This window comes from Amblyomma americanum, chromosome 10 (genome assembly GCF_052857255.1).
Source record: "Amblyomma americanum isolate KBUSLIRL-KWMA chromosome 10, ASM5285725v1, whole genome shotgun sequence".
Classification (NCBI taxonomy): Eukaryota; Metazoa; Arthropoda; class Arachnida; order Ixodida; family Ixodidae; genus Amblyomma; species Amblyomma americanum.
This window is the reverse complement of record NC_135506.1, coordinates 31,176,074-31,192,714: the sequence shown is the minus strand read 5'-3', so window position 1 is coordinate 31,192,714 and position 16,641 is coordinate 31,176,074. Positions and strand designations below refer to the sequence as shown.

General features: G+C 46.8%; 2 protein-coding genes across 2 annotated transcripts; both read left to right on the top strand.

The window, feature by feature from the left end:
• The first annotated feature begins 620 nt into the window (after nucleotides 1–620).
• On the top strand, nucleotides 621–2,706 carry LOC144108133 (uncharacterized). Its single transcript, XM_077641411.1, has 2 exons — nucleotides 621–773; nucleotides 2,516–2,706. The coding sequence occupies exons 1-2, from the start codon at nucleotides 659–661 to the stop codon at nucleotides 2,704–2,706; spliced, it is 306 nt and encodes a 101-aa protein (XP_077497537.1). The 5' UTR covers nucleotides 621–658.
• Nucleotides 2,707–3,876: 1,170 nt separating this feature from the next.
• On the top strand, nucleotides 3,877–15,608 carry LOC144108761 (neuronal acetylcholine receptor subunit beta-2-like). Its single transcript, XM_077641930.1, has 6 exons — nucleotides 3,877–3,915; nucleotides 5,765–5,874; nucleotides 8,492–8,624; nucleotides 12,834–12,982; nucleotides 13,965–14,191; nucleotides 14,516–15,608. The coding sequence occupies exons 1-6, from the start codon at nucleotides 3,913–3,915 to the stop codon at nucleotides 14,833–14,835; spliced, it is 942 nt and encodes a 313-aa protein (XP_077498056.1). The 5' UTR covers nucleotides 3,877–3,912; the 3' UTR covers nucleotides 14,836–15,608.
• The last annotated feature ends 1,033 nt before the right edge of the window (nucleotides 15,609–16,641 follow it).

Here is a 16,641-nt window from a genome sequence, read left to right as displayed (position 1 = left end):
CCACCACCAATACTACTATTATTACCACTACTACTGCTACTACTGCTACTACTACTACTACTGGTGGTACTAGTACTACTACTACTACTACTACTACTACTACTAATACCACCACCACCAATACTACTACTGCTACTACCATTAATACTACTACTACTGCAAATACTACTATTAATACTACTACTACTACTATTTCCCCATCATTTTAAATAACTGAAAAGTCCTCTATTTCACATATCCTTGCGGTGCGCCGAACGCAATTGAATTAGCAGTGGAACCATCATGTGGTATTTAATCGTACCTCTACATTTAATGTTCATTCAAACACAAAAGTGGTCTCGGGTGATGGGGTAAAACTGAGATACCCTCTTCATTGACGAAGTCCTTATACCGGTTTCATCACTCCACGACAGTGGGTCAGATTCAAGGACAATACAAACATAAAACACGAAAACAGCTGTCACTGCATACTATACCTTAAAAGCTTCCCGCACTCGTCGAAAAGAACTCAAACGCAGCGCCATGGTCGTTCAGGTTTCTGTTTGCGTACAACCTTTCTAGAGAGGAGGAAAGCTTGTCGGAATCGGATACGGATCGCGAGAACGGCCCCCTGCGGCAACACAGAGCTTCGTCACTGGCGCTGCTTGGTGTGAGACAGATGCTATTGCTGCATATCTACCACGAGTACACGGAAGGCGTTCCGATGAAGCGGAACTTTTGCTTCGTCCTCATCGCTGCTGTAGCCGAGGTCACCGTCGCTTCCGCGTCAAGTGGTAAGCAGAGCTCACGACTGCGGTCATCTTGCCGATAGTTAATGCTATTTTGGGGAATTGTAGCGGCAGTCGCTTTGAAAAGGAGGCCTTGTATTAAAAAAGCATCAATGGATCGCCGTCGTTCATGCTCCCTTTTATAGGTCAGCTTTTTTTTCATGCTATATGATGTTCTCCATTTATTCTTGTTCCAAACTGTTCCCAATTCAGGCCTCGAAATACCTCCTGTAAATATGCAGTGAACAGCATTGGCGAGATCGTGTCTCCTTGCCTGACGCCCTTCCTTATTGGAATTCTATTGCTGACTTTATGGAGGACTATAGTAGCTGTGCAGTTGCTATATATATATCTTCCAGTATTTTGACATAAGGCTCTTCTAAGCCCCTGATTACGCAATGCCTGTATGACTGCTGAGGTTTCCACTGATGTTATTACCGCCCCGACTACCTACTACATATGCACAGTACAATTACCCTACGCTTTCATTGCATTTATTGGTTCACGATGTTGATCTTAGGGACAGTTAACTTCTTGCCCTCCTTCTGATGGGATGGCCGGTTTGGACTGGTCAGTTGCTCGTCGCGAACGGTAGATGGTGATGGCACGCTGGCCGATGATCGATACGCGGCGGCTTAGCAGTACGAAGGGATTAGCGGTCTTCGTCCGCTCGTCCGGCGACACGTTGCCGGTTCGGGCAGCAATTCCAACTTCTTGGCAAACAAACTGATTTAATCAAGACGGGATCGACATAAAAAGGCAGGTGAGCAAAAGGCAGTTTAAAAAGGGCAGTTTCAAAAAGGCTGTTAAAAATGGCCGAGCTTGAGACTCGGCGCTCTCTCTCGTCCCAAGTCATTGTTTCAAGCGGATTTTTAACCCCTTCGATAATTGGGCTGAGCCTTAGTAAACTAGCTCTCGCCCAATTTTAGCCAATAGCAGTGCAGTAGCACCGTATGTGCAAGTGGGCGGAGCCCAGGGCTCCCCGGTCCGAGCCCAGTGGATCCCGCACCTCCTGGAACGTGCAGGGCGCGTGATTCCGCGTGAGCAGCTCGCTGCATGTGCATTCCATCGAGTGCCACGCATCGGATTTGCCGTCTCCGCCAACAGCAAAGGAATGTCCTTAGCGAGACGCGGTCAGCAGGCGATGAGTCGGCGCCAGAGATGAAAGGATTAGTGCCGGTAGCCGGCATCTAGGCACCCTACGCGCGGGCGTCACGCCTCTCAGTAAATTCCTCTATTTCCCACGGGGATGACCGCTACCGGGAACAGGTGCGGCGGTGGGGGGGGGGGGGGGGGGGGGGGACCCATGGGCTTCTAGCTTAACAGGAACTACACAAGATAATTATGTTGCAAAGTCTGTTGTCTTTCTAGTGCACTTTATGCCACTCTGCAGGTCTAGTGCAGGTTAGTATGGCACTGTAAAATATACCGTACTGTAGCACGCAGAAGCGTAGAAAAGCGCCCTCATTTCTGATTTATGAACAATCTGGACTCCTTGCACTTTTGTAAAATGACTAAACCTGCATTAATAAAACGTCGTACGGAGTGAGGTAGCTGTTCATGCGATATCATAAAAAGCCCTGTGGAGCCGAGATGCGTTGTAAATGATACAAAATTCTCCCATCGGATCCAGAGAAGTGACGTCACCAGGCTATAAGCGGCGTCACTTCCGGTAAAGGTTGTTAATGCTATCGCAATCCCAACGCACAATGCAAAGTTGGCGCCCCTGTACGTTTTTTGCTTTCCAGGTGAGCACTTTGATGACAGCTACGTTTCGCAACTGGAACAACTCAAGCGAAGGCTGTTCAGAGACCGAGCGTACGACCCAGCCTACGGGCCATTTAATGGCAGCTCTGGACCTTTGTTCGTTCGCATTGACACTGAATTTGAAGATGTCAAGCACATCGTAAGGACTTGGGATTACTTCTACGGAGATTGAACCGACTGAAAACTCTTGCTCTGGTGTAATTTGTGTCTTTATTCAAACAGTGTCGTTACCCACTCCATGTATATGATAATCACCATCAGCCATATTAACTCATCCCCCATCGATCCTGAGCTTTTCTTGTACTTGGCCAGCTGCGGCCAGCTTCTCATGGCAATTTTCCTAAATGCAGCACTCGACTGTTTCTCTGTCCTTTCTCGCCAACTAAGTCGCTCCGATCGACTACCGTTTCCTAATATATACGTTCGAATATAATCACTTTCTCGTGAACGGTGCTGCGTCTTTTTGTTTCGTGGCAATATTCGGAACAAACAGCGAGCGTTGTAAATGAAATTGAGGCGTGTAGCGCAGACAGACAAAAGATAGCAAGCTGGGTCAGCGAACAAAGGCGAGTTAATGACGTCGTAATCGATATCAAGAAGAAATGAGCCCGGGCAGGTCATGTAATGCGAAGGCAAGTAAACCGATGGCGGTTAAATGTAACGCAGAGTATTCCAAGAAAAGGCAAACGTAGTAGGGGCAGCACATTGTCAGGTAGGTGATGAGATAATGAAGTTTGTGTTGATAAGAAGGTCGCAGCTGGCACAGGACAAGATTAATTGAAGGAATATAGGAGAGGCCTTTGTACCGCTGTATACTCAGACTTGAAACACTCATGCTCGAATCTGCTTTGAAGTCTGTGGACACAAGGTCCTTCTCGGAAGATTTGATCCTCGGCGCTTGACCAGATTGTTTGAAAACTGTACAGGCAACGCGAGCGCTCTCACGCATTTTAAGCGACACGGACCTTGCCTCGCGTTTGTGATGATAGAAAGTGTGCCTTTTTTGTTTTTTATGTATTTTTCCATCTGCCTCCTCCCATCACCATCATCCCCCATCGTGATCCTCTTTTTTCTCCTTTTCCCGTTCCCCAGTGTAGAAGAGTAGCAGGCGAGATATTTATTTTTCAGGCCAACCTCTCTGCCTTTCCCGTCAATAAACCCTTTTTATCTCTTCCTCTTTCAGTTAGACTGATGGTGGTTATTATTAAAATATGTATTTATTATTGTGTCCTCTCGTCAGCGTAGTACAGTTCAAACTGGTAGGAAGAACGTGACAGTCTAATTACATTTTTTTTCATATTGTGTCGCATTCCGAGGAATATGTGCTCTATTCCAGGCGCTTGCGGACGGATGGTTTTCGGTCGTCCTTTGGCTGTGCATGGTGAGTGCATTCGCGCAGTCTTCTTTCTCTCCCCAGGAATATTTGAGGGGGGAGGGGGGGGGGGGGGGGGCTGGTGTAGTTATTTTTGTTGCTTCATTCCAGCAGTGTGCCAAATGTCTCGTAGAGTTTTGCCTGATTTTAGGCCAACTAAATTGCACACACCTGCGCATATTAATGTCGTATGAGTGTCTGCTCTGAGCACGGAGGTTATGCCACTTCGTGCACTAAGGATCGAAGGCAATCGTTTCAGGGATAACATGAAATTTCGGAAAATAAGTGCAGTGTTCTTCACAACAGTGCACTTTGACGAAATATTCTCGAATATATATATATATATATATATATATATATATATATATATATATATATATATATATATATATATATATATATATATATATATATATATATATATATATATATATATATATATATATATATATATATATGAACACTTGCGACAGTGTGTCAGGGTTTAGAGCGCACGGCTACTGAGGCGGAGTACCCGGGTCCGAACCCGACCGCTGCGGCCGTTTTTCGATGGAGGCGAAAGCCAAAGGCGCCCGTGTGCTGTGCGATGTCCGTGCATGTTAAAGATCCCCATATGGTCGAAATTATTCCGGAGCCCTTAGCACTACTGCACTTGCCTCTCATCTTCCATTCCCACCTTTCTCCCTTTATTCATGGCGCGGTTGAGGTGTCCACAGAGAAGCGAGCCAGTTATATCGCCTTTCGTTTCCTTGATAACCAGTGTAACCAACACTTCGTGAGCAGACGTGCACCTTATAGACGTTTCATCGATCAAGCTGCTGCAGCAATGGGAAGCCTCGAATTCGTGGTCGAAAAATGTGTGCTACGTAGTTACTGAGAGATCGAGATTGTGCCAGTGTGTACATAAATTGAAACATTAAAGTTCAGTGATAAAGAAAGTAGTGTGTGTGCGTGTGTGTTTGTCGGCGGTAGACTACATGAAATCTCGGAAATTTGGGAGCTTAGAAACGCGGAAGTGTCCTTAGGATAGCTTTACAAGTGAGATTTGTTGGAATTTGTATTCGACAGTGCTGTGGATTCTGAGACAATGCTTGTTCAGGTTGAGAGAAATGGTGAAAAATAGGAAGAGATTCTGAAACTGATGACACCCGCAATTTTAAAAAATCTCTCATCACCCACCCCACCCATAGGCCCACCCGTCCGTCCGTCCGTCCCTCCCTCCCCTCCCTCCCTCCCTCCCTCCCTCCCCCTCTCTCTCTCTCTCTCTCTCTCTCCCTCCGTCCGTGCGTCCGTCCGTCCGTCCGTCCGTCCGTCCGTCAGTCCGTCCATCCATCCATCCATCCATCCATCCATCCATCCATCCATCCATCCATCCATCCATCCATCCATCCATCCATCCATCCATCCATCCATCCATCCATCCATCCATCCATCCATCCATCCATCCATCCATCCATCCATCCATCCATCCATCCATCCATCCATCCATCCATCCATCCATCCATCCATCCATCCATCCATCCATCCATCCATCCATCCATCCATCCATCCATCCATCCATCCATCCATCCATCCATCCATCCATCCATCCATCCATCCATCCATCCATCCATCCATCCATCCATCCATCCATCCATCCATCCATCCATCCATCCATCCATCCATCCATCCATCCATCCATCCATCCATCCATCCATCCATCCATCCATCCATCCATCCATCCATTCTTAGGGGGCGGCGCAGGCTACCAGGCGCAAGGGCGTCATCATCATGATCATACAATTCCGGAAAATTTAAGAAGGCGCGACGCCGCCAATTTGATGCACTGTCACTGCCTCGCGTTTGGCCATACTTTCAGAACTGGAAAGACGATCGCCTGGTACGCAGCAAAGAGGACTTTCCGGGATTGCCTAGCATCAGTGTCGACCTGAGCGAAGTGTGGTGGCCCCGAGTGGACGTCGTCACTGCGTGCGTATGATTTGCTTTTGCAGCGACAGCTGTTGAGGCTGCTTTTCCCCTGTGTACGCGGTGTCGTTGTCGGCGTAAGGAAAAGGAGTGCAAAGAGGAGACAGAAAGGGACGCAGAAAAAGAAAGCAGGGGGAACAAGCCACTCTGATTGGACCAGAGTGACGTCAGGAATTACCTCAAGAGCTTTTAGTGGGATTTCTCCGGGGGCCATCCCATTCCGCTATTACTGCATCCAAGCTTCCACCTTGCAATGCCCGCAGCAAACGCACAGAAGCGTCTTTGCTGTATCTCGCATTTTCCTCCTGAATCAAACATGAGCAGAATTGGCAGGGATATACCTAGCTAGCATCGCTAGCGGGCCCAGCGATAGGTGTAGCTGAGTTATCCGGGTGCTGCTTGAAATCACACCAAAATGATCAGAAAGAGGAAAAATAACCAGCATAACTTAAAAATAGTAGTCAGAAGAATAATTCATTTGAACATCAGTTGGTCCACTAGTCCGAACCAAACTTTCTCACCTAAAAGTGAAACTACCTTCGAAAGTTTTTGAGTGCTATTCTCTGAAGCTAAATCATGAAACGGGTTAGCCACAGACGTAATGCACCGAACATTGCGCTCGGTATTGCCTATAGCACGACGGTGGCTAACGTACGGTTCGCTGGGCTTTTTATCAGGATAACGCGTTATCATAAGCACGTAACAGTTTCTTACAGGCGCTCTAGAGAGCCCCCAGGTTACTGCTGTCAGCAATCTGACAGTCGACTAAACAGAGCTGAAGTAATGTACTGCATCAGAAACTGAGATCCATCAAGCGCTACCTCGTGTACGATGGGACAACGATAAGTTGTGAGGAAAAATAGGCATATCTTTGCGTTGGTGTGCAGTCAGATTTTATCGTTAGAAACATTATAAAAGAACGGAGGAGGTGAATCGTGCTCATGAGATTTCTGTTAGCACACCTGCTGGTGGGAGGCATTTTGTCACAGATATTGCACAATTAACAGTATACAGGAGATCTCTCACGCCGCTGGAAGTTCTCCATAATTTATCCATGATTCGTAAAGAATATATTTCGTACAGTACAGACTGTTCGAATCAGTGCGTTCTTTGCTTGTGTGCCTACAATGCGGCGTAAGGTATATATCTTCACAGAGACTGGCGCGTATGATTCCAGCGTTTACGGTAGCCGTCAGAGCAAAAACAAAACAAAAACAAATTTACGGTCGATTTGCGTATTAAGGCCAATTCCGAATTAGGTCCGTCAGTACTTCGGTTTTTACTCCGCTTCCGGTGTTCGGATCCATTGTTCAGGGATCGAAGTTGTTCGATTAGTGATAATCGTTGAATGGCTATGAATATCGGAATTGGTCATTCTCTGGTTTACATTCGTAGATTCCTAGTAGTCTTCATACCACTCCTGGCGCAATGGCGGTGTGGTTAAGTGATGCTTCACTGCCCTGTGCTGACAGGTGCTGCCATCGGTGGGGCTTGTGAGCCTCAGGTTGCTCTTTCCACGCCTCTTTTTGAGCAACCTCTCGCGACCATTCATTGATTGAACTGCCACTTGCCGCGATGGGCAGGATATGTATGTATATATGTACAGACAGACCTAGCAGGTTGCCCTCAACCCGGCGAGCAGCTTCCCACAAACCAGGCTTTGGACAAACAAGCACACAGACAGACAAGCAAAAATATAGCGGCTAAATACAGAGAATGCCCAGCAAAGTGCTGTCGCACTAAAAATTAGTAGTTGATTTAGCGTGGTTATGTGAAATACAAATTAGGTGCGCTAGCACTTCGATTTCGGTTCGAGGATCAGTTTTCAATGTCAAGCAGGCTTCAGACAGAGATCAGCGACATGACACGATTGCGTAAATTAATGCCCATTTATGCGCAATCGGTCATTCTCTACTTTATATTCCTAGATCGCTGGGTGTCCTGATGTACCACTACTGGCGCAGTGGCGCAGTGGTCCAGCCCCTTAGCGACGCGCTACCGCAGTGCGATGGGAGGTGCTGTCAACGGTGGGGCTTGCTTTTCCTGAACAACCTCTCGCGACCAATCATTAGTTGAACTGCCAGCTGCCACACTGGGCAGTTTGTTCACAATACAGTGGGCAGGCTGTGATGACGTCACAAAGTCACGCGACTTAGGCGCACCCATATTCCACCTAGAGCTACCTATAGGTGGGCCACCTAGGGCAGATCACCCACAAGCCGATGGGCGCACACAGGGACGTCACCGACAACGACTAAGCGGCTGAGTGAAAGCTCTAGTGCTAACGCATTAAAACGTAGAGAGATGCTCAGATGGTAAGATATGATGAACTGCGTAAGCAGAACGAGTTTTAGGATGATACTTCTTCATTTGATGGTCTTCCATTCTGTTAGATTCCACTCCCTGGAATTCGGCCAAGAACTTTCTCTTTACTTTTCTTTGTCTCTAAGGCTCGCTAATGATATGTTTACATTGGTTTGATGGGTTTTTCCATTTACTGCGTAGCGTGCCACCGTGGTCAGTGGACTCGATGGACACGCAGAGACACACGCCGACATTTTCGCCTGCTGGCACTCATACTACTTACACAGTAAAAGACTAACTTTGGCTTTTCTTGCAGGAGGCAAGAAGATTCCGACTTTCTCCCGCGGTTTGCCCGACTGAGTGCCGAGCCGCGCGTCTATATCTGCTACAGTGCGAAGGTTCGTTCACCCTGCTCCGTAGACTCAAAGGACTTTCCTAACGACGAACAGGTGAGAACTATTAACAATGGAGTTTTAACCCCTTTTATGTTTTAACTGCATAGATTTGCGTGAACTCCTCGGCTACTTTAACGATCTTACCCATATCGCTAATGACAGTCCCATCTTCGGCTTTTAACGCATTCATCTGATTTTTGCCTATGCCTGGTTTCCTCTTCACCGCTTTTAGGCTACCTCCGTTCGTTAGAGCATGCTCGATTCAATCCATATTAAAATTCCTTCTGTCAGTTACCTTGCGGTTATTCATTAACTTTGATATCTCTTCCAGATCTATTCTCTCTGTGGCGTTTGATGTTTGCATATTTTGGCGTTTCTTAGTGAGATCTTTCGTCTCGTGGGATAGCTTGCCGGCAACCTATCGAACCATCCTACCGGCCACCTCTGCTATGCACTCCGTAATTATAGGTGTGAAAAACCCTTCATTGCTTGTACATTGAGGTCGTCTTCTTAAGTCAAACACGAATATCCGTTATGCAATGATATCATGAATTATTCTACATTATCTCTTACCACTAACTCGTTGATGGACTTCCCCCACACTACTTTCTTTCGTTCCGTATTCAAGTCTGGACTAATTCGAGTCCATACCATCATGTGGTCGCTACTGCGCAGCTTTCTGAAGACTTCCACATCCTTCACGATGCCAGGGTGAGCGTACAGCATGAAGTCTATTTCATCTTTAGTCTCACCGTTGGGGCTCTTGCACGTCCACTTCCTGATTCCAGTTTGCGGAAAAAGCATTCATGATCCGTAAATTATTTCTCTCTGCGAACTATACTAATAATGCCCCGCTATTTTTAAATCACAGTCCATTGTCACCTACTGCCTGGTCTCCAGCCTGCTTCTTCCCTACCTTGTCATTGAAGCCACCCATCAGTATAGTGTCCTGTGTTTTTCTTTGCTCACTGTTCATTGCTAATTGCTAAAGCTTTATTGAATTTGGAGGTCATGGGTAGATGTAGGCCCGTAAGCCTGTGCCACTTTTAGTGCGTACCTCTTATTAAGCCTGATTACGATAACTGCCACCCACATCTTAGTACTACAGAATTCCTCTCTGTTGCCAGGTATGTCCCGATTAATAAGGAATCCCACACCTAGTTCTCGCCGGTCCGCTAATCAACGATAGCATAATACATGTCCACCTCTTTGCACTGTATGCGTCTCATCTGTCCTCCGAAATTCACTAAGCCCTGTAACATCCTATTTAATACCCGCTAATTTCTCGAGCAGCGCTGCTATAGGCTAGTCTCACTGGATGACCCGACCAATTTCATACTGACTTCAGCAAAGGATAAGTTTAATTTATTGAGACCTGTGGGCCGGTCTTTCCCAGTTCAGCTGCTGCGAACAGGACAGTGCGCCGTATAGAGAGATCAACAAGGGAAACAGAAAAAAAGTGCGCAAATTAAAGGCGCACTAAAGAGAAATCTGAAGTCTTCTTTTTACCGCTGGAACTCGATCTAAACTCTCCGAGCATTTTTATAAACAGCTAATTATTATCCTGTGCGGCCAATTTCTCTATTAAATCAAATTAACTTCCCGGCTCCCGCTTTTTTTTTTTTTTTTCAACTCACCTCTGAAAGTAGGAGGAGTCAACCAACGCGTGGAGTGCCTTTCAGCACGCCGTGTGACGGTTTCGCTGTCGTTTTTATTTTGTTTTTTGGTTTTCGCGAAAAAAATAGTTTCTTCCACACACGACATAGCCGCAAATTAGGCCCACGGAAATAAAAATACTCGTGGACTCCTTGCTTTCACCCATCACTACGTATCACCCCGTCGAAGTCACAGCAGCAAGCCGGCTCGCGGCTGGCTGAAAAGCACTCCACGCGTCGGCTGACTCTTCCTCTTTTCGGAGTTGAGTTCAAAAAGAAAAAAGTGGGAGCAGGGACGTTTCCCATACAAAAACGTCCCATGGGCGTCTGTGGAAAAAGCTATGTCCGTCTATGGCCTTTTATGAACGTCTATAATCACCCATAGAGGTGCTTATTGACAGCTATTGAAAAATCTATGCCACTAAAGCTATAGCTTTGGAACCATACAACTGTCTTAAGCGCTCTATAGAAAAATATATTAGCCTGTATCCAGAGCTATAGACAGAAATAGGTAAAGTTTACAGCAGTTTGGGCCAAATCTCTAAAGCCGGCCATAGGACATTTTTCTATGGGTTAAATCGATTGAATAGAGAAATCCGCCACACAGGACAATAATTCGAAGTGTCTAAGAATGCTCGCAGCATGCAGATCGAACTCCCGCGGTAAAAAGACGAGCTCAGAATCCACTTCAGCGCACCTTTAAAGGTGATCTCTATACACTATTTTGCGAAGAGTGACAGGAAAGAGACAAATGCTCATAAACACATGCGCTGAGCGACACCCCCCTGTTGCCATACTCCCCTGGGCTTTTAAGCAGCTCTTTAACAGTTAATCCGGCCGTTAATCCGGCGCGCGGAGCAACGTCCGGCTGCTTAGGAACGTGTAAAGTGCGGATTTGCATCTGTACAACAAAAGCTGCAATGGTGTACGCAACGCTTATGCGCTCTGGATATGAATATTTTATTGCAGGCTGCGGCAACGAAATCAGGAAAAAGCGCCACCATTCCATGTTATGTTACGCCACCATACCATGTTATGCATACCATGTTATGCCGAGGTCTCGGTGCGTCGGTGATGTATATTTCATCACCACTTTCCCGCCGGCTCCGGGTTACATAGGCAGTGGACGTCGCCGATGAACAGAGAACACTTGCGCCAACGAGCTTACGCGTATGTTAAGCGCACTTTGTGAATGAAATGCACACGCGACACGTGTAAAGGATGACGCGAGACGCGTCACTCTTCACATCACAGTCGCTTCACCATAACAGTGATGTTCCATGCCGTAACTGAAAAATCCCTGTATTAGACCCGAAATTCCCTACTTCGAGCATTTTTCCCTGCAGCAGCTTGAAATCTCCGTCAATCCGAAAAAGAAAGCAAGGAAATTTCGACTGCTAGGACTTCCTTAGACTCCGTAAAAAATTCCCTTTCGCCAAGGTTACCCATCAAATTCTCTGAAACAGGGGAAGTTTGCCCAAATGAAACATCGATGCGCCAGAATCCAGGTGTGATCGCACGGTGCCCGTGAAAGAATAATCGTCGATACTGCGCTCATTTCATCAACGCGCCCAGTTTAATTGACGATTGCCCATTTCTGCAAGAGGGAAAGAAAAAATTTGATGGACGTAAGCTTAGAAGCTTAGCGTATTAACGATGACGATAATTTTTTTATGGTGCAAGGGCATCTGTTGCCAAAGAGCGCCATGGAACAAGGTTTTTTTTCTTCTACTCAAGGTAGGGTCCATGGCCCATTTCCCAGGCATTTCACCCTAAAGAAACCGAGCACCAGACCAGGGGAAAGCTTGCACCCATTGTATCCCCGGTGGGTACCCGGCGGCACTGCGGATCGAACCCCGCACCTCCCGCATGTGAGGCGGATGCTCTAACGACTCACCACTGCAGTGTAGCATATTAATCAACGAGGGCTGATTGGCATTTCGGTCGGCAGGTTCCGAATGGTTTGGTCTTATGGAGTTTAACGTTCCAAAGAGACTCAGGCTATGAGGGACGCCGTAATGGAGGGCTCCGAATAATCTCGACATCTAGGGTTCTAGAACCCGCGCTGACATTACCCAGTAGACGAGCTTCCAGCATTTCGCCTCCGTCGAAATGCGACCGGCGGGGTTTGTATCGAACCCGCGTCTTTCGGGTAAGCAGCCAATCGCCAAAACCACGTACGGAGCTACCTCGGCGGAATGGTAAAATACCACGGTATGGCCACCTGAAGCCTTCCTTGGATTCAGCATGCCTGAATTTGTACTATGCTCTTTGAAGATAAACAATTATTATCATTACGCTCCATCAAACATCCGCCCGTGAGACGCCCAAAATTTAGCAGCATAGAGGCCAGTTCCGAAAGGCAAAAAAGTGGCAGAAAACTTTAAATGCAAAGGTGCATTGTGAGAGATTCTACGTCCAGAGTATCTCGGTGACCAGTATACTTTAGTCTATCTGCTGCTGCAATACTTGTTCATGTGGTCTACTGAAACTAACTGACCTGGTAAAGTCGCGCTGGAAGAGGTTTCTAGGAGCCAGCTTTCTTTTCTTAAGACATCAACCGCAGAACGTCGGCCATATATGTAAGCCCACCATACCACTTGCGCAGGTGTGCAGCATTCGGTTGATGTCCAGCGCCTACAGCGGCAGCGAGGTGAAGTTGGTCGCAGGCCAGGCATGGGGAAGCCACCAGCCAAACGCCAGCACCGAATGGATCGTCACCGACATCTCGTTTCGAAACCACACGGACCTGGACAGGTGGGGGCGACATGCTATTTGGAGTCGATGTGAAACCGTTTATACTGTGACCGCGCATACAACACATGCTCGATTTCTGTGACTGTTGGCTTTGTTCATCAGTATGACATAACGAGCCCCGCCCTCCCCAACCCTTTTCTGCTCGTGTCCATACCAAAAATTTTACAGCCAGAGCAAGATTTGGAAACTTCTCACATGATGAAGAGAAGATTATGTTAGCGATACACATGTGACCCTTTTTAAGGAAGAGATGCCATATCTAGAACGGTGTTATTGATTGTGCATGAGCTCGCTTTCTGCGCATGCCTTGGTCTTCCTTATATTAGCTGGCTTCGCATCGAATAAAGTTAAATGAAGTCGGAACTTGTCCTGTGTCGTCCTTCCTTTGTGTACCTCTTTATAGGCGCTATCGCTTCCCGTCTTATGTGCCAGAGTCCCCTGCCACTGATCCCTTAACTATTTCTTTTCAGACTTCGTCTCCATTGGATATATTAACTGTCACTACTAGAGTCAAGTGAAACTATCAGTAGACGGGACTTTGATTCCTAAACATCTCAATAACCTCCTCTCCATGTCTACGCCTTTGACTGCCTTTTGCTCACATTGTTTCTTTCATAGGCAATCCTTGAATGTTTCTGATTTAGATGCATATTAAGAAACGAATCGGGCGGTGAGAATTAATGCTCAGTCATCCATTAATACTGTTTTCTTTCTGCCTACCATCCTCTTAGAATACACCTTATCTGTTAGGGGAAGCAGACGATCTAACTCCGGACAGTCCTCATCTTTGTCCCCGCATAGGGATGGGCTTGTCTGCATCTCAAGTTCCCGCCTTGATCCTCACAGGGCATCTCTTCTTCGGATATGTGATTTCCAGTGAAACCGCTGTGCCTAGCGACACATTTACGTATATACACTGTTGCATCACGGTACGCGCCAGCTGTAGTTCTCTATTCATCAACTGTTGTGCAACACCCAACAGGTCGTTCGTGGACGTGACCTTTCACCTGCGGAGGCTGGGCTCCAGGTACCGTTTCACCGTCACAGCACCTGCGGTAGCATCGGCTCTCGTCATGCTGGCCGCGTTCTGGATGCCGCCGGATTCGGACCGCAGACTGACCGTTGCCTGCCTGAACTTCTTGTTCCTTGCTCTCATGCTCTACAGGATAGCAGAGCTGATGGGAGACTCCGTGACGGTTCCCAAGATAAGTAAGTTTGCGGCTGCCGGCACTTCATTTGAAACTTGATGGCATTGACAGTATCACCGTGAATGTACCCGCCCATTTTTTAGCCTAATCGGATCAAGGAGCTTCGAAGAAGGGAAGGATGCTTGATACTAAGATAGTTTATATTCAGTGCTTCATACTTTTATCTTCAGAAGGAAGTGCTGATGATGATAGTGTAGGCCGTAAGGTAAACGAAACTGAAAATTAGGCTGGGTGCAACTCAACTGTTGAAGCTGAATGATTTGCGATTTTCTGTCAAAGAAGCTGAACTCTTTGAGCAATGTTTTCTTCAATTTTTTCTTTGCAGTTTCGTTCCTGGCACTGGCAGCTGTAGTCGAAATGCTCACCGCGGCGACAAGCGCACTCGTTGTCAGCATGTCGCGCTCCAACGCCCGTGTCCGAGTTCCCGACGCTATCCACCGACTGCTGACGGGATCCTGCGGAACTGTGCTGTGCCTAAGCCGCAGCGATTGGCGCAATGTTTCTTGCAACACAAGCGACAGCCAAGAGACGCCGACGTTCGACGAATGGCTGGAGGGGAAGCAGAGGTGGCTAACCTTGGCGCAGGCTGTGGACAGATTCCTGTTTCTTGTGTTCGCATTGATGGCAATGGGCTTCTTTTTGTGATTAGGCAGTGAGCTAAACTAGGCATCTGTATTTAAAAGCGTTCCTGAAACAACCGGAACTACAAGCTACATCAGTTCACCGTGGCAATCGTCAAAATTTTGATGCCGAGTTTTCTGTGTAACATCGGCAGCAAAAGTCTGCGGGATACGGGTCTACGGGAAAATAAAATTATTTCAAAGCAGCTACGTAAGCAACTCGCCTGGTATGTTTAAACGCATCTGTGAACCTGCCGGCTCCATCAGATCGCAACATTACCTGGCTGGTGGGTCACCAGTCAGCACTACGATGTTTTTTGAGCAGTTATTCCGTGAACTTTTTCTGCAGAGTGTACCTATGTGCGGTCCCCCTGTTCACATATTACCCGAACATTCTCGAAGTTTCTGATGGCCTCTTCTCGGATCCAACCCACAGTAAATTGAATTCGCTCCGCCAGCAGCCACTTTTGCGGCCATCTCCATGGCTGACGTTATGTGGACGTCTGCTGGCATTTGCAATTGTGAGGAGTGCCGAATCCTTATTAACTTGACAGTTTTCATTACTTTACACATAATAGCTCTACCCGTAGCTGCACTCATGAGTTATGTCATCACGAAATGCTCAAGTATTCTGACAAAAGATTCCGAAGCAGCCAAAAGGGGAACAGTTGCTTATTCTCCACGGGATATTCCTTTGTATAATCCTTCTCCAGCATACCAGGACTGTTTTGGGTAGGACAGCTCAACGCAACCATCTGAGGAAGGCTGAGGTTCGCATTGTCAATAAAGCTGCCTTCTCTTCCAATTCCGTCCACATTTATGTAATACACTTTATTCAAATCTCCCGCGAGGCCGCAGTTAAAACGGTTCATTTCCAGTTTAGCATGGTGTGAAGCAAATAAATCCTTTGTAAACCTACACACTGAGTTCTCCAACCAATATACTATGAGGCTTATATTTGCGACTTCCATAAATATAGCCTGGAGGCAGGAAGTTTTTCATCTTTTCCATAAGTGAGTATAATCCTAAATTTTTTCAGTTTCATACGAGTAATAGTGCGTCCGGCAACAACCTTATTTATTCCTGAAATATCGCCCTTTGATCCGTTTTCAACGGGCTGTGAAAAAGACTTGCTTCATTCATCTTTTGATTGAGTGGAAGCAACCGCACAGCAGCAGCAGTCATTAAAAAACAGTAATTTTAAGAAACGAAACAAGCTGCATACAACATCACAGGCTGTTTCAACTTCTCGTAGACTGACACCAGGAACTAGTAATGATAGCAAATAAGATCGAAAACCAGGGTGGTTAGTGAAACAGAGGGTCAAACCACTTACCTCACATCTGAAATTTGGCAACTCTCTCCACTCTCCCTCTTTTTTTTCTTATATAGAGGGCCTACTTGCAGACTCATATGACAGGCTCAGACGTCGCGAAGCTACACATGCACTTAGAGGAACGCCGTGGCGGTGGGCTGGGGATTAATTTCAACAACCTGAGGTTCTTTAACGTGCGCTGACATCTTACAGAACACGGGCTCCTTTTGTGTTACGCCTTCATGAAAACTCGGCCACAGAGCCCGGGAACGAACACGCGACATGTAGATCAGCAACCGAGCGCCAAAGAGACTGAGCCACTGCGGTTGGTTCCAGGCTCAGATAGATCATGTGACCGCACATGCACCATTCTTATTGGTCAGAAGGTGATTCCTCCATCCCGAAATGGTGATGTCATCGACTTTTCTGTAACGAAATATGTGTCACTAAGATGATGACCGCACCGATATCTGCGAAAACCGTCGCCCCCACAGCCAAGAAAACATGAGTTATTGG